Below are 18483 nucleotides of genomic sequence, written 5' to 3' on the forward strand. Positions count from 1 at the left end.
GCCACTTAAAGGCTGTTCCCACGTGTGAGCCTGAGGGGGGTCGAAATATGAAAAACAAAGAAAGAAAAAGAAGGGAAAAAAAAACACCAGCAGCTGACCAACAAATGTGTTTGAATTGGCTACTATATTTCGCCCAATTAGATCTTACCACAGAATAAGATTCTTCAATGGACTTCAGATGCAGATAGCAATGTTAGTAACTGATAGATCCAAATTAACTTAATTACCCAAAAGTTTTAAGACGATTTATGAGAGAATTAGTTAGTTAAAAACAGATAAATCAAAAGGCCACCCTGGCTCAAAAGTAGCCATTAAGGCTATATCGAATGCAAGTTAAAAAACTGAAGAAGACACAAGAAAAATACATTGCGTCCTCCAATAATTCAGACAAGACCCCTAAACTAATAATTTTTGGTGTCGTTTATCTTACTTGTGTCATGGCCAATGGTCATGTGTACGTTGATCTGAATCCTTCTGTGAGAGCAGTCACCTTTGCTGACACCTTGGGCTGTAGTTTTGCCACTGCCTCTCGGATGTCCTGAGAGTAGAGTTTGAATAAAATTATTTAGTGGTCATCATTTTCATTACGAAAAAATTAATGGTTATAATAGCAAAGGAGAAATGAGAAGAGAATATGATGCAATAATGGTTGATAAGAGAGAATCATTGTGGAATTAACAACAAGAGACTATGTATTTTTGTTTTTGAAGAAATCGAGAGACTAATGATGATTATACAAACAATAAAAAGATAAGAAGATGAAGATTAGGATGATTAGAGAGGAAGAATGAAGGGAAAAATGATGATGAACAAAATTGAGCATTACCAAAAGGACTTGGACTGTGATGTCAATGGTGATGACAGTCGTGATCAGAGAGCAATCATGAAGAAGAAAATGACAAAAAAGATAGGGCATTACCATACAAGACTTGGATCGTGATGCAATGATGATGATGATGATTAGAGAGCGAGAATGGAAGAAAAATGTTGATTAGAATGATACATTAGTACCATACATGATTTGGACTGTGTTAACTATGAAGCTGATTAAAAAAAGCAAACATGATGAGAAATTAATGATAAAATGATACAGCATTACCATTCTAGGACTAATATTACTAATGATGATTAGATATTATATTAGAGTGAGAACATACCTCTATCTTATACCGGGATGAGAAATTTGTGAGAAGAATTGCCTTGTTCCGGAACCACTCAGCATTCTCCATGATCTAGTAATTTATGATATCACGTGAGTTCAGGGAAGAACTCCCATAAAGTGAAGCAACCTAAATAATTTCTGCTTCCAAAAGACCAGACTGGATTGCAAGATGCAAAAAGTAGACCCATTACAGAAAACATGATAGATATCACTCATTAAGGCCCACCTCTGTCATTCAAAGAAAAAAAATTAAGGCCCACCTCTGATAAATGTGTGTGCCCATGCCCTCTGGCGTACTCTACATCACACTCATCATCGAGAAATGTAGCCTGAGAATTTTGAAAATCAGAAACATGAGATGAATATTCTCTTTTTCCATCTTAAGGCAAAAAAGAATCGGATAGAGAATGGGTTTAACTCTGTTTTGGGGAAAGATTTAAGGGAAGTTTCTTTCAGAAAAAAATATTTTAAGGGAAGAGAGAACAATAGAAAGGAAGATAGGAAAGTGAAAATGGCCACAAGTATTAAGAAGGAACCACATGAAAACCAATTGACAAAAATAGCCATGATAGGGGTAGGGAGTCTCATCAAAATCCAGCAAAAAAGCTATAATCTCGCAGTTCTTTTCACGTTCATGCTATTAATGATTTGCTTGACTTTTAGGAAGAGCATACTTTCCAAGGATGGTCTACAGGCTTAGTCCAAGTCTTAACAAAAAAAATGAACTGAAGAGTTAAAAAAACACACTAGGTTTAATCGGACAGAAGAGCGATGCTAGACTTCTATGGTTGTCTACCCAAGAAATTTTTTCCAATAGAATGGTTTTCACAGAAGCCGATTCAATAAAATAGTCTTTCAGAGTACAATTAAAGGAGGGTAGAGAGATCAGATGACAGAAGAGAGAGGAAGGGAATGAACAGGTGGAAAACTGACTCAATTCATTCTTGGAATTATGTAATTCTATAGGCAGAGAAAACCCTAGTGCATTAAATAAAACCCTCGATATTTCTAACTGTTCGTAACCGGAACAAACAAGTTTTTAAACGGCTGATGACTCTACCTCCATTACAAGGACCTTGGCTCTCAGTGCATCAGAATTCCGAGGATCAAGGATAAACTCTGAAGTTGTGTCACCAGTAAAGGCCACTTCTGGATACAATATGGTGTCTGTGATCTATAAAGAAAGATAGAATTAATAAGTCAGTCAGATTATTCGTCCACCTCCAGATGAGAATCTAGAAGTAGCCGAGGAAAATACTTCAACTCCAGAAAGTTTCAGCTTCCTGATTTGGGTCCCGTTCAAGTGAGCGTACTTCTTTTTAAGCTTATTCCTCACAGAGTATACCACATATCCCTGAAATAAATGAACTAAAAATAAACAGGAGAACGAATATTTTCTGAGAGAAACATGATATTTTTCAATAAATACCTGGCTAGGAAGGGTATGAGTTGTTCTAAATGGTCTGACAACAAGGTCGTTCCTAATTTGATATGTCTCCCCTGAAAAATAACTTCAAATTTCTGCGCAGTTGAAGAGATAATGGGACCCAAAGAACTGGTACTCACCCACATCTAATGGAATTAACTCAAGCTTTAACTCGACTTTGCCCATGGCCCTATGAACGTCAAGGAGCTTCTCTACATCTTTTTTCATGTAAGGTGGCACAAAAACTGTAGGAGGTTTTAGGTTATAGAGCTCCCTCGTGGCTACATACATTGGAAGACCCCCCTGCATAACGACAATACTGCTAGCCGCATTAAACCCCCAGACATAACTAAAGCGCTAATCCAACATCTTTCCTATCATTTAAAAAAATAATAATAATAATGCATCAATAACAACAAGCAAAAACGAGACTGACATTTTGCATGAGTGAGAAAGTGGGGTTACAAGATGAGTTTTTGTTCGTATTGATAATCAATGAGGCAATAAAATCGAGAAGTGTGTCACTCAAAGCAAGGAAGAATCTCTTATTTTTCACGTGTAATGCGGATTAAAAATGAGTTCCAACAGCATATAGATAATCAACGAGCTGGTGAGCTCGGTGAACAGATGAGTTTTTCAATGTAAGTCTCCTGAAGAACTAATCAGTTCTCCGGAGATGTTTATGACGATGGGTGAATGAGAAAATTGATATATGTTTAAAAATTTACCGATCAAAACACGAAGAAGATTCATAAATCGATGCCCATGAGGCAGAACACTTCAACAGTACAGAAGATGAAGATAACTTGATGAATATACAAGTTTTTTTCCCAGTAATTTTCTGGGAGAAATAATCAATCCTCTGGAAATATTCATAAACCGATGAACATGAGGTTAAACACTTCAATAATTCAGAAAATCAAATGAACAAAGTTTTCCATGGCGATAGACGACTGATAAAATTGATATATGTACATAAAAAAAATCAATCAAAACAACGGGAAACCTTCAGAAATCGATGCCCATGAAATAGAACGAGCCGAATCAAGGCCACAAAAACAGACCCAAATAAAAGACACTCACAACGTGGTCGAGATGCGCGTGGGTAATAAAAAGAAAGTCCTGATGAACAGCCTTCGGGAGACACCGCCCGATGTCGAAGACGGCGTTGAAACTCGGCACCACGACGCAGGTCTCGTGGCCGCTGATCGATATCCCCTCGATCAGATTCCCCTCCACGTCGACGCCCTTTCTCAGAACTTCAGCTCTGGCCCGTCTGTACTCCTCCTCCTCGATCGCGCGGTCGATTGTGGTCACGAAGCCCGATTTCTTCACAGCAGCGATGGCTGCGCCTCTCTGGGCGAAGTTTCCCGCAAGCTTCGGCGAGCATGGAACGAGGAGACGAGAAGAGGTAGGATTGGTGTCGAAGATGGTGGAAGAGGAGGGAAGATTGGGGATGCTCAGAGCGATCCCCGCCATGGATCTAGCTTGAGCTCTGCGTTCCAAGCCCCGAGGAAGAAGATGAGGTTGAGCGGGAAATAGATAAATCGAGTATTTATACTCTTCCCATACCGTCATCGTCATCCCACTCCGTCATCTTCACCCAAAGTCCTGACTGTCATTCAAACCCCGTCATCGTCATCCGATGCCAGTCATCGTCATCCAACCCTGTCAGCATCATTCAAAGCCCGTCATCGTCATCCAACCCTGTCAGCATCATTCAAAGCCCGTCATCGTCATCCAACCCCGTCAGCATCATTCAAAGCCCGTCATCGTCTTTCTATCCCATCATCATTGTCTAACCACATCATCGTCATTCGTTGCCCATCATCATCATCCAACCCCGTCAGCGTTATCCAAACCCCGTCGTCGCCATTCAACCCCCGCATTATTGTCTAACTGCATCATCGTCATTCGTTGCCCATCATCGTCATCCAAACCCCGCCGTCGTCATTGAACCCCCGCATTATTGTCTAACTGCATCATCGTCATTCGTTGCCCGTCATCGTCATCCAAACCCCGCCGTCGTCATTCAACCCCCGCATTGTTGTCTAACTGCATCATCGTCATTCGACGTCTGTCATCATCATCCAACCCCGTCATCGTCATTCGATGCCCGTCATTGTCATTCAATTGTTGTCTAACCACATCATCATCGTTTGATGCCCGTCATCGCCTTTCAACCCTGTTATCGTCATTCAGAGCTCGTCATCGTCATCCAACCCTGTCGGTGTCCTCCAGACCCTTCATTTTGATCCAAAGTCCTATTTTCAGCCAATGCCTATCATCATCCTCCAAAGCACTCATCGTCACAATGCCCATCATCATCGTCCAAAGCCTATCATCTTGATCAAACGCCCGTCACCATTATCCTGAGCACTCATCGTCATCCAAACCCCACCATCTTCATCCAAAGCACTCATCTCCACAAAGCCTGTCATCATCATCTAAAGAACTTACTGTCATCAAAAGCCTGTCAACGTCATCCAAATCACTCATTGTCATACAAATCTTGTCATCATCATCCAAAGCACTCCTCGTCATCTAAAGTTTATCATCATCATCCAAAGCCCGTCTTCTTCATCCAAAGCACTCATTGTCACCAAACCCATCATCATCATCCAATGCACTTATCGTCATCTAAAGCCTGTCACAGTCATCCAAAGCACTCATTGTCATCCAAAGCCCACCATCTTCTTCCAAAGCACTCATTATTATAAAGCCCGCCATCATCATCCAAAGCTTTTCATTGTCATCCAAAATACTAATGGTCAGCCAAATATCTAATCATCGTCCGAAGCATGTCACCATCAGCCGAAGCACTCATTGGTATCTAGAGCCTGGCAGCATCCCATTAGAACGGGCCGGCTTGCTACCAGTTTGCAAGAGATGAATGGTATACATACTATTGGGAATGAACATTCCGCTGCATGCATGGTGGGGTTGCGTGCATACCCAGTTCACTCTAGTGATGATAGACGGCCTACAAGTAAAGACGAGCGTGCAAGGATGACACATGTCCTCACTGCGCAACACCCCTCCTCTTTCAAGACAACAACTTACGTAGAGTCGACACTGGTCTTTGCACGAAGCATTCGCGGACCTGGACTGGTGCCAATGCGGGGATAGGGAGACCTCGTGTTTGGTACCACATCCTCTGGATCTTGCACATAGGACGTCAGACTAAGAGGAGGCATTGGAGCACATCCTTTTCCAAAGAAATGTAGGTGCACTGTGTGCCCAACAGGATAGAACACAGTGTGGCGGCATTGCGGGAGTATAATGACATAATCAACATCACAGACATGTGTTAAGGGAGACAATCAGGAGGGTTGGGGGATGGGACTTTCTGCCATTGCTAATGTAACGACCAAGTGCAAGATTATCTAGGTCATACTAGTGTGCAGCCAGGTGCGGCCGACTCTGTAGGTTCTCCCGGCAGTATGGTACACAATGTTCTCTCCCAATGGGATGACCCTGTTATTATTTCAGATATAATCATATATTTATGTTGTGATTGCTAAAGATGTTTGACTTGCTGCACAAGATCAAGGCTCTCGTGCTGCAAAACTACAAACTCACTACCGAAAAGTTTAATTGTGTGACAACTACACGTAGGGGTCCCTTCCATTATGTCAATGAGGCGACAATAGCAATTCAAATGTATTTACTGGGAGACAGAATCAGATATGACCTCCACTATCACGATTTTTTGCTAACACTGGTGAAAAAAGTTGAGCTTGTATGGTCTTAGAAACATTTGCTTTGGGGATTTTGTTAGAGTTATATTCCTCGAGCCTGATTTGAGCATAAATCACACACTCCACCTTTTTTACTGTAAACTAATTACATATAGAATATTTTGAAATATTAATTGAGAGAAAGTCTGTTTGATCCTATCATGAAATTAATGAACTCACAAATCAAAAGGTTCGCTTCTCTGAATCACATTTGGACTTCTCATTTTTGTGGTTCCCAAAAGACAACCTCCTAACAGAGGCCAACTTTTACGTTGGAAAGTGTTGATATTTGTCTCCCATTTAGTTTGAGCAAAAAAAGATGTAGGATTGAAAATTTTATGTTTTTAGAAGGTATTCAGAAAATTAAATGCACCTGGTCATTTTCTATTCATAAAATTATGGACTAAGAATTTTGATTTTTTCAGGACCTTATATAATGCTCTTCCTTGTTTTTATATCTAATAAAAATTGTCCTGCAATGGCAAGGGATAAATCTCTGTCCTTGAATCAATGTACAGAACGATTTTGAGCTTTATCTGAATGGGGTGCCATGGAGATGTGAGCGACCCTCAAGCTAATCACACATTCAATATCTCGTTACATATTCATTTATGTAATGTATTCATCATAATTCATGTGTGATGCTTATAATGATGTCCACGAATACATGATCCCCCTAAGTGAATTATGATAATATCATAATATAGAGATCACTAGTATTTAAGGATGTTCAAAATATTTTTATTAAAGCATATGGGCCTAGGGGTTGCACAAAATGGTCTTTTGGCTGTCAAAAGATATGATTAATGTTTGGATGTTTTTATGAAAAATACCAACTTAGTATAAACAAGGGGCACACCATAATTCACCAATACTAGAATTGTCTACGGCCTTTTTAACGTCTTCTTGCTTCTCAATTTGGCTCCTCTATATTCTTGATGCAATCAGTACTGTGTAATGATGATTGCAGATTATGAATGGGGTATTGGATTGTGGGGCTACAGTTTTGATGGATGACATTTATTTCAAGCAGCAGAAGCATGAGATCATTTCATAAATCATCCCTAAAAATGTAATGTATTAAGTACCTTTTGGAGAACTTTTTCCAACTTTGAATTGCTTCTTGGGAGATCTTCTTCAGACCAATCAGTTGTTCAGCCTCCAACGGTATCCACGTGACTAGAAGGCTGTTAGATCTCCTCTACTTCTTCACCACATTTTCTTAAAGATCTTGTGATCTCCCCACCATCAAAGACTTGTGGAATGACTAGTGAATGTAAGGAAACAGGAAAAGGGGATGTAGACCTGGCTGGCTTGGGAACTTAAAATGGCGCCCCCTTATTTACATTCATTAAGGATTTTTCATTAAACCCTCAAAATAAATTATATCTTTGAACATCATTTTGCTCTTATGTGTGGGACCCTCTAGTCCCATATATCATTCTAGACAATAACTTTAAGGTCAAATAATATTTATTGACCAACCTTAAAAACTAACTATATCAATATATAGATTAATTAATCAAGGATTTATTTATCCTAATCGATAGGTTAATTTTCTAGACTATGAGCTACCATGCTACACCTTATGCTATAGAACATATAAAGTAGTATTTGAATCTTCTTAATGGAACCTTGTCTATCTTAGGTTACCATACATATATAATCCTTTGTATGTGTGAGACTCTTGTATGACTTAGGGTATGTTTAATTGTCAAACCATTATCCGTCATTTGGTTAGTACTGATGTGTTACGGGGATCAACGGAGAACATCTTCTTCATTATCTTGACCATTAAGTTGCATCCTATTCCTTGAGCCAATGTCATCTTATATTGGGGGCAAATGATCCCATGTTGACCACTCAATTCATCTCCATGGGCTTCTGAGTATATCTTAGATATGGATCACTTGAATGCTTGATAAGCCTAGAATTGGTGTGTTAATTATATCGTTGTTTGGGCTTTTAGACTTATGCAATAAAATTTGTAATAACCCTCAATCACTAAATATTATGTATAGAACAAGCAAGGGCTCAAACCACAAGGAGCCACTGAGCAATAATTTTTATCCAATTTCAAATCAATTAATTCAAGAATGAATTAAATTTGCATTTAATAGACCTTAATTATGTTTAATTATATTTTTAATTCATCAAAATTATGTAGAAACTTAATTTTGATTTTAATATTTCGGTCAAGACACTTTGGTTAGGATAATATTGATTATTTTATCAAATCAATTTGGATTTCCAATCTCCAAATCAAGGTGATTTATCAAAACACTTTTATTCATTAAAATTTGGGAAATAATAACCACGAAAGGGATTTTTCAAATTGGACTTGAAGATGAACGATTCTTTTATTGAAATATTAGATTTAGGTATTTTAGGTGTTTAATTAAATTTTCCAAAAATCAATTTTGAAATCTAGAGAGAGAAAATAGGTGATCTAACCTAGAGAGAGAAAGTAGAAGCATTTGGGGAAAAAGTGAAATGCGACCCTAATCTTAAGATCTAAGAGGCCAAATTGGATGGAAAAAAAAGTAAAACAAAGGATTAAAAGTCAGATATTGAATCAAAATTAAAATGCAATGCTAATTTTATTTCAAATCAACTTCAAGGGCATGTACATTTTGCCCATGCAAATTAGAATCTTTCAAGAAGAAGTTCAAAAAGCAAATGAGAAACTTACAACATTCAATGATGAATCAGGATCTGTTGCCTTCCAAATCAACTCGTGTGTCCCCCTTCCTAGCCAAATCCTTGGGGAGAGCTTAAAAAAGTGAATATTTCCTTCTTCCTGACCTCTATTAAAAAATCCAACCGTATGGACCATAGAGGGGGAAAAGACAAACATGTCCTCAAAATTTTAGCTCAATCAGACGTCCAGATCTCAAGATATTGCCATTTTGTTGTCGTTTAATCTCAACTGTTGGATCATTTGGTTATTTTAAAAAATGGATTTTTCTGATTGGCTAACGCCTTTTTTTATTATTTTTGCCGTCCTCGAATCTCGTTTTGACATGTCATTGTGCGCTTCCACAGGTCGCAATCATCACGAAATGATGCTGCATTTGAACGACTCAGAAAGTGCCACGTCATCACATATTTTGTGTTTGAATAAAATTAAAGAAAAAGATAACAGAGGTAAGCTCACCGATTGATTAATTTAATGCACGTGGATATGATTACCCCGTGCATTTAATGCACATGGCAAATCAATTCTGCGTACAAGGAATCCTTAAATACGCGTGAAATTGATTTTTGCGTGTAATTAATGCGCGCGGCTATTGATTCTACGTTCATTAATGCCACAAAGTTTTGTTTGATAAATGCACCCGGAGATCGATTCTCCACGTGCATTTATTGCATGAAAAAGTTAACTCAAAGAAACAAATCATACCTTTTACCTCACCGCCCGTGCTACATTGGTCTTTTAAAGGAATAATTTGCTCATTATGTCACCGTGCATTGCGATGCCATAATAAGCCAATAATGCTCATTTTTGTTAATGCATCCACTCATTCTCATGAATTTCGGACGAATGACGTTAACGCCACATCATTATATACATATAAATATTTTTTAAATGCTAATTAAATAAAAATATATGCTTTAAATTCTAAAAATCATTTATTGGCTAGATATTGGTCAGAAAATTATAAAAGAATATGGAACAAATTCTAAAAAATAGTAAAACCCTTACCAACCTCTATCTAAGTATTTTATGCACTATAAATAATATTTCTTCAATGCACTGAGGTTAAATACTATGTAAAAATACTAAAAAATTAGAAACAATCATTAAATCAAAGTGCAAGTCGTTTATATCCATTTATATATGATAACATGCAAATATGGCCATTAAAACACATAAGTGTAATGTAATATACATCAGTTTAACATTATAAATTGTAAGTTATCAATGCTATGGTTAGAGACTTGTTATTTACAGTCAAAAAATAGTTATCCATCCACAATATATCTTTGGTGTCTTATACCAATAGATCACTTATACAAATGTGATTTGAATCAACTTAATTGATGTTTAGGTGTAAAACAATTCAGGGATTCATACGAATCAATTTGTGAACTCTATCTCCAACGAGCACCCACCATATATCCTTAGTATCTTCACATTATCACCCACAAGATCACTCATACCTATTGATTAGATAGTGTTAATCAATCCATATTATGCAATGTCCATATTGACTATCCATCGAATAGGAATATTAGAATACATGTTTATAGACCAATGATTATTCAAGGAACTTAATTAAAAATATGGTGGTGTGATTGTCTCAATGGCCACATAGTATCGATAGGAGGGACTCGCTAAGGGGAAAGAGGAGATTAAACATGCCATAAATCATGTGGATAATCATGAGGCTAAATGCTGGAGCAGCTCAACACGTATCTCTTAAGCATAAAAAAAATCACAAATTTAATTTGGGCCAATGTGATTTCATATATCCTTTTGTTGATGTTATTTCAGTTATGTTCATAGTCTTCGGCTACATGAATCACTTTTACTTCATCAATACCAAAATGTCATGTGGTCAAATCTCAAGTTATGAACAATGCTCAGATCAAACACATGAAAAGGAACACTGAGCAACCTTTGCTTGTGTAGTGGAAGTCTTTTGCAGCAGCTTTAGATTGTGTGGAGGTTAGGGAGAGAGGGTCAGGAAATGGACCCATACATGAATTGAGTTAGTGCATTATATATTAGAACGGATGACATTGTAGTCATAACCGTAATGGGGGAAGAGTTGAGATGATACCAAGTAACGAGACAAGGCACTGCACGGCGCCTAGGTAATGGCGTTCCTATGCCATGTGGCCTGTAGCCCCGCGTGCCCACCCACTAGCACCGCTGTTTCACATGTGACCCTAGGCTAGGCGCCGTGCATCTGCTAGTTTGTCCAACCTTGACGCTCCACGCACCGTCAACACCCAGGCTGACACCATTGCGCACGGTCTGCGTAGGCGTCGCTATGCTCGGCACCCCAAGCTGGGCACTACATGCCCATCACTACCCGTAGGGGCACCGCGTGCCTTGCAGCCGTCTGGGCGCTCTTTGTGTGCCAATGCCTTAGTCTCCTAGTGGGATGTCTTCATACACGCCCCTCGCACAAACAACGTGCATAGAGTGCGTGTGAGGTGCTCAGTGTCCATGCCCACGTTCCCACGGGCCCACATAGTTCCCGTGCACAATGCTCGTACCTTTGCCGCCCAGCCTGCACATCCCTCACACGTGCACGACCTGCCTTGATTCGCCACGCTTGCACGTTGATGAGCACGAGCACCTAATATGCATTGGCTTAAAGATCAAGGTTGAGTGTCACTACCCATGATGAGTGGTGTTCACACTTAAGGACTTGATCCCCTATTTTGAGTCCATGCACACCGACATGTCCTCATAATAAGCACGTAGGTCTCTCTGCAGGAATGGCCCCTACTTTGGGGCCTTACACAAGGTCATAGAAACCAACATGATGATTTTTACTAAAATCAACTCCATTCTATAACGCCTTCAATATTTATATTTCATGTAGGTTTTGTGAAGATGAAGGGAGATAATACTGCCTTCTACAGATTCATGTGGTCAGTGATCTTTGTGATAGTATTATCTCAAAGGAATTAATTACTAGAGGTCTTTGAGGTTGTATTGTATTAAAAATTATCCTTTACTTGAAAACAAATATGTAGAACTTGGAATCATGTACTTTGATGCATGATACATAAAGTTATAGGGAGAAAGAAGTTCCCCTTCTAATTATTTGTAAATGTATCTTAAAATTTTATTGAATTTGCCAATTCTTTATAACTTCTATACAAATCCATGGCATTTAGAATCTTTAATTTTGATGTGTGATTGAAGAAGTTATATACGCAAGAATGCTCTCAAAAAATTGCACAATCAATGATGCATCTAATACCATAAATTCCCAGGGATTAATAAAAATATGTTTCATGTTCATGAAAATATTAAAACTACAAAAATTTCAAAAGATACAAGGATACTATATGTTGGCGTGGAAAGTTCATAATTGAAACTAATGAATTTCAGGAAGTTAGAATTTGTATTTGGCTATCATTTGGGGCCTATGCTACTGATGATATTGTATGGCATACATACAAGCTCCCAATGACCCCAGTGGTCAGTTCATAGGCCGACGTAGCGTGGGACATTCACTGCCCGTGCACGTCCACACCTGTCACAACAAACAAGTCTGATCTGGCACCGACAAAAGGATGCCCCTAATATGTGTACGATGGCTAACCCTAAAAATATATAAATTCTCTTGAGGCAGCGGAGCAGATGAAGACGACAACATATAGAACAGATGAAAACGTAATAATACTGCAAAATAAAGGGGAAAACAAACGTGACCTGTGGGATCAAGCCCAAGGGCTGGCAGCGATTCGGGTCATCATGGGGTCATTGAGGATGTCCCGGCATGAGTTTGGGATGGGGGCAGAATCACATTCAGCAAGCACCCAAGTTTTCACAAGCAGGTCGATCAATATTGTCGTAGGCGCTACGGAGAGCCCCGTTGCAGATTGAGTTGGCTGAGGCGGGCGCTGGACGTAAGACTCACCATAGAGAGCGAGCCGTAGATTGCACAAACAGTCGTGATTCATGTGCAAATAGCAGAGGCGGTGGTGGATAACAGCACCCGTAGTCAACCTGGCGGGCGATAGCCCTTGTGAAGACGGCGGCAGCCCAACAGGAGCAGATGATGGTCCCACTGGTGGTTCGAGCACGGGCATGGGCTATCTCGCGTTCCCACAATGTTTGTCATGGGCCTATAGTTACGGGTTGTCCCAGACGTGGACGATGGACGGAACGGGACAAATTTCATCTCGTCCGACGTCCAGAGTAAGTTCAGGGACGAAGGACGAGACGGTTTTTCTTCCGCCAATTCAAAAACCATCCCGTCGAATCATCTTGGGACGGTTTTTTGTCTCTTCTAGGATAAAAACCGTCCCGTCCCTCATCCCAGATGAAAAAAAATGTAATATAATGATATTTCAATATGTTTTCTTTTGAAACAACCAGGTGCCCAGTGCCCATCGGGCGAAACAACTAGGTTTCATTTTTGTAGAAGAAGAAGACCAACTCCTCCCACGAAGGACGATCCTCCATCCCCCTCCCCAGAGCAACCAGCTCGGTAGCGGGTGGCATTCATTTCCCTGACGCCCTTCGTACCTGTTCGCATTGGTGGAGTTTGCTTCCCCGACGTCGAGGTATGTGCATTTTTCAGTCAATCTCTCTTTCTCTTGATTTGTATCTTTCTGAATCTCTCAATTTTTTCCTCCTCTCCATCTCTCTGTCTCTGTCTCTATCTCTCTCAAAGGCTCAATCTCTATCTCCCTATCTCTCTATATCTCTCCAATTTATCTCTGTCTTTCATTCTCTACTGTTCTGCTTCTGCTCTTCATTGGGGAATTAAGCTTGTTGGTCCAATCTTTCCTTCACCGTGTAAAGACCATCTTTCTTTATTTTTTTTCTTTCTCTCTTACTTTAAATTGGTATTTAGTGCTTCTTTCCCACGTTTTTGTTGTTGATGAACTTATCTTGAGGTCTCTCATTATGCTTGCGTATACAATTGATCCCTCTTAATGGGGTTGCCCATCCTTTGCTCAATATTTTAATTAGTAACAAATAGTTGGGTTTCAAAACAGCAGTATGACCTCTTGAAACTCTTCATTTGCTCTCTTGAATTTGTAATGCTAAATTATTTTTTTCACAATGCCGCAATATATGGAAGAAGTATGTTCTTCTTACTATTCCTGGTGGGGTAACACCACCAGGAAGCATTCTAGTTGATCGGCTAGCAAAAATTAATGGAGATGTTCACAATGAAACTACCTAGAGTCAATTGTTGTATTTGCGATGAGAATGAGGTTGGGAATAAGCAAGAAGGAGAAGACGAGATACACAAGAGATATCGGATGAAGATAGATAGAGAGATAAAAAATATGAGGTAGATTTGGAATAGATAGATGATGATGAGGGAAAGCTGATATTGGAAAATAGAGTAGAATAGATTAAAATAGAGTAGAATAGAGTATAATAGAGTAGAATAGAGTAGAATAGAGGAGAGATTAGATAGTATAGTAAAGATTAGAGAATCTGCGTGGGTTTAGAGAGAGTAGAGGATATAAATTAGATAATATAAGATAGAGTAGAAACTAGAGGACAAGAGAGAGTAGAAACTAGAGATTAGAGAATAGAGTAGAGATTAGATAATAGAGTAGAGATGAGAGAATGTAAGAGGGTTTAGAGAGCGTGGAGACTCGAGACTAGAGACTATAAGATAAAAATGACATACATTAGGAAGGGAGGATGATCTTTGATGGTTGGCCTCCCCTTTGGCTCATTCTTATAACTTGGTCCCTCTGGTTCCATCTTACTGTTATATTACCCTATCACTGTCTGTCTCCTCTCTAAGTTTGTTTCTACACTCTTGTATAACACTTTAAGTCTTGTGGCTCTTTACTCCATTTTTTCTGTCTTTATTCTGTATTGCTGGCCATCCATGTCTGTCTCATCATTGAATGTGACAGTTGATTCTCATTCAATCTCAGTTTCTTTGTATAATGATCATGTCTCTGAATTGTCTCCGAATTGTCTTATTCTTCTCTTCTCTTATTCTCCATCTCCCTCAATCTCTCTTTCTCTTGATTTCTAGATTTCTCAATTTATTAAGAATTGTTCATTTATCTAATTTTACCCCAGTTTTGTTGGATTTCAGAGAAGTCTGCGTGACATCACTGAACACAGCACTATCACCACTATTGAGTAGGTCGAAATATAAGTCGAGCGTAGCCACGTGCTATCATGCATATTTGTCGTCAATCCAAAAGAGTTACATTGTGTTAGTTAAATATATATCAATTTGTTGTATGTGTTTTGTGATCAATGTGTAAGAGTCATTCAGTATTGTTTTATATCTGTTGATCTATAGTTAGTTCAGTCCGTTATAAAGTTGTGATTAATTATCAATGGTCATCACTATATAGGATTGACAATATGGAGAAGAAGAAATGGGTTCTTTTCCACCCATTATCCTTCTCATATCACTACTATAAGGGATCCGTCAATCCATTCTACCAAGTGGGGTAGGATTCGATCAGTCCATGGAGAAAATCTGATTGATGGGTGGTTTGATCCGTTTGATATAAGTGTCTTTCACGTGATTAAGATTAATACAACATCATTATTTTCTGCCTTTTAAACTTTTGTGAAATTCTAGTTTGGAAAATAATTTTTCAAGTATTGTTAATTTTTTTATATTTCAATGTCATGAAAATTGAGTGTCACAGTCATTGTATGAATGATTGCATCTTGTGAATTAATTTGGTAGAGTAATGGAGTCCACATCTTCCACCACTCCAAAATTGACGGCCAGGGCTACGCCGTCAGTGTCAACAGAGTGCAACCCGATAGAGGTTGATGACAACATCTCATCTCAAAGCGGAAGACACAAGTGGTCTAAAGTTTTAGATCAATTTGTTGAAGTTGGCCCGCATGAGTATCAGTGTATGATTTTTCAAGCACAAAACCCCACCCGTTAGGTCATCATCAAGAGGAATTAAGATAAGAGCACAAATATATTTTGGAAACATCTGGAGAAAGCACACTATAAATTTCAAGATGAAATTAAGGGAGTCCAAACAAAGCAGAGAACTATTCTCCACGATGAATTACTCCCCTGCAAGTTGTACTTACGCGTCATCAACATGCAGCAGACGAAGGAGAGTTCATTAGGCTAATCTGCGACAATAATCTTCCATAGTGTCTTGTGAAGAAGTCTTTCCGAAGACTGGTTCTATGGGGCACAAGTGGTTGAGGAAATCCCTGGTCTAGACGCGGTCAAGGCAACGACTGAAGAGATGTACAGAGAAGTCCAAGGGAAGTTGGTGGAGATGTTTGGTGACGTCTCCAATGTCTCTCTTACCATGGATGCTTGGACATCCCCAAATAATCTCACCCTTGTAGGTATCACTGCCCACTAGATCGACACCAACTGGAAGCTCTGTGAGCTTCTTCTTGCTCTCAGACATATCAAGGGATCCCATTGTGGCACCAACTTAGCGAGGATCATCCTGGAAGTTGCATATGAATACAACATTGAGTCAAAGCTTTGTGACATCACCGTCGACAATGTGTCTAACAACATAACGATGCTGGACTCCATTGTAGATCAATTGAAGGCTGTAAACCCCCAATTCACTGTGGACCGACATGTACCATGTGTTGCCTATGTACTGAACCTCATAATCCAGGGCAGACTAAAGGTCATTCGCAATCCATAAAGTCCAATAAGTAATACGCTATGTATCCAAGATTTTTGCCCAGATACAACGTTGGACACGGATGCACCAACCAAATCACAGGTTGACAAAGATACTACGGTGACAGTTGCACCTTTGGGACTAGCCGTTTCATGCATGAGAGCCGTGATTAATGCCATTCAGGGATCCACGTAATGTATGGACATATATGTTGACATGTGAAAAATGTTTGATCTCTCAGATTCGAACAAGATAAAGGTTGACTGCCCAACACGCTGGAACTCCACTTTCACTATGTGAGAGTGTGCTTTTGCCAAGAGAGAGGTACTAAACCATATGGCCATGAGGTTCCTTCGATGTTGACTAAAGATTATGGCCTATGCTAGGAGGATTGGGTGTTGATTGATGAATTGTTGGGTTCTAGAGGCCTTGACATGGATGAACAAATCAAAATATTTTAGAGTAGAAGACTTGAATGGAATCAAAACGACATCAATAAAACCATGAAACGAAATACTTTTACAAAGATCACATTCGTGATTTCTTGGATCCTGGAGTGAGCCGAGTCAAGCTACTCAAATGTACAGCCTTTAGATATATCCACGTGATCCTCGACACGTTGGATCTCATCCTTCTTGTTGATGAGCCCCATTCTACCTCCATTGTCGTCGTTATGCCATCCCGATCGCATCGGGCATGGAGAGGGTGTGAGGGGAGAAGGGAGAAGAAGGGGAAGGCCCCCTGAACAATTCTAGCCTGGGTGAATTTTGTTCAGGGCCTTCCCTTATTTAAACTAAGTGGATATTTTTTGTAAAACCCCCCAAAACTTAAGTATATCTTTCGACATCCAAAAGATCATTTGCGTGTGACCCTCTAGGCCCATGTATCAGTCTAGTTAACGACTTTACTGGCCCACTAACCTTTATTGGCCTTCCAAATTAATAAACGATACCATCATATAGATTAATTAATGCCGGATCAATTTAACTCAATCGATTAGTGGAGTCTCCAACACATGGGGTGCCAAGCTACACCTCATGTTCTAGATGATACAAAAGAGTGTGTATCGACTCACTTCATGGAACATGTTCGTCATTGGTTACCGTGTATGTATAGTCCCTCATCCACTTGACGCTCCTTGGATGACTTAGGGTATGCTCAAATGTCAAACCCTAATTGATCATCCGAGTTAGTACTAATGCATTCGGAAATCATCAGAGAACTCTTCTCTGATATTTCACTACCTTGGCCAAGGACTTCATCGCATCGTCTTCCTTGAGCTGTCACCTCTTATCCCAAGGGTGGATAATCTCATCTTGACCACTCAATCATCTTCGTGAACTTCTTGGTGTACCCAAACTAAGATCGTTTACAATCCCATGATTAGAGACTCGTTGGCCATAGTCAAAGTGCAACCGTCCGTCCACAAGACGTCTTTGGTGTCTCAGGTCTAAGGACCACTTACACAACCATCACGCGAATCGACAAGATTGACAGTTTGGTATAATACCATTCAGCGATTCATACGAATCAATTTAGTGAACTCTTTCCACTAAAGAGCACCCACTATCTATCATTAGTGCCCCCACACTAATGGCTACGAGACCAGCCATACCCATCCTATGAGTGAGGCTAGATAATGCTATTCTATCCGTATACTTTGATGTCCTTCTCGCCTATCCTTTAAATAGGAATTTTTAGAACACATGCATAAAGACTGGTGATCTCTATATTACGATCTCATCATAATTTACCAAGTCTGATCATGTATTCATAGACTTCATTAGAAGCATAACAAGTGCATTTTAATGAGTATGTTGTATTAATGAACATGGAACGAGATG

At 39.4% G+C, this 18483-nt stretch overlaps 1 protein-coding gene across 1 annotated transcript; it reads right to left on the bottom strand.

Moving 5' to 3' along the window:
- Window positions 1-261: 261 nt before the first annotated feature.
- CPZ (Metallo-hydrolase/oxidoreductase superfamily protein) lies at window positions 262-4125 on the bottom strand. The gene is made up of 8 exons (XM_078581839.1): window positions 3672-4125; window positions 2729-2891; window positions 2592-2662; window positions 2421-2516; window positions 2223-2336; window positions 1423-1491; window positions 1158-1232; window positions 262-538 (listed from the first exon to the last, which is right to left on the bottom strand). The coding sequence occupies exons 1-8, from the start codon at window positions 4065-4067 to the stop codon at window positions 449-451; spliced, it is 1074 nt and encodes a 357-aa protein (XP_078437965.1). The 5' UTR covers window positions 4068-4125; the 3' UTR covers window positions 262-448.
- Between the last annotated feature and the right edge of the window lie 14358 nt (window positions 4126-18483).

Source organism: Wolffia australiana, chromosome 10, assembly GCF_029677425.1.
Source record: "Wolffia australiana isolate 7733 chromosome 10, ASM2967742v1".
In the NCBI taxonomy this organism is placed as follows: domain Eukaryota; kingdom Viridiplantae; phylum Streptophyta; class Magnoliopsida; order Alismatales; family Araceae; genus Wolffia; species Wolffia australiana.

Coding starts and splice junctions, on each gene's coding strand:
- CPZ (XM_078581839.1), bottom strand. CDS start 4,067: ATGGCGGGGATCGCTCTGAGCATCCCCAATCTTCCCTCCTCTTCCACC. Junction 2,517..2,591: donor CTCATACCCTTCCTAGCCAG/GTATTTATTGAA, acceptor CATTTATTTCAG/GGATATGTGGTATACTCTGT. Junction 1,492..2,222: donor CCAAGGTCCTTGTAATGGAG/GTAGAGTCATCA, acceptor CAAAATTCTCAG/GCTACATTTCTCGATGATGA.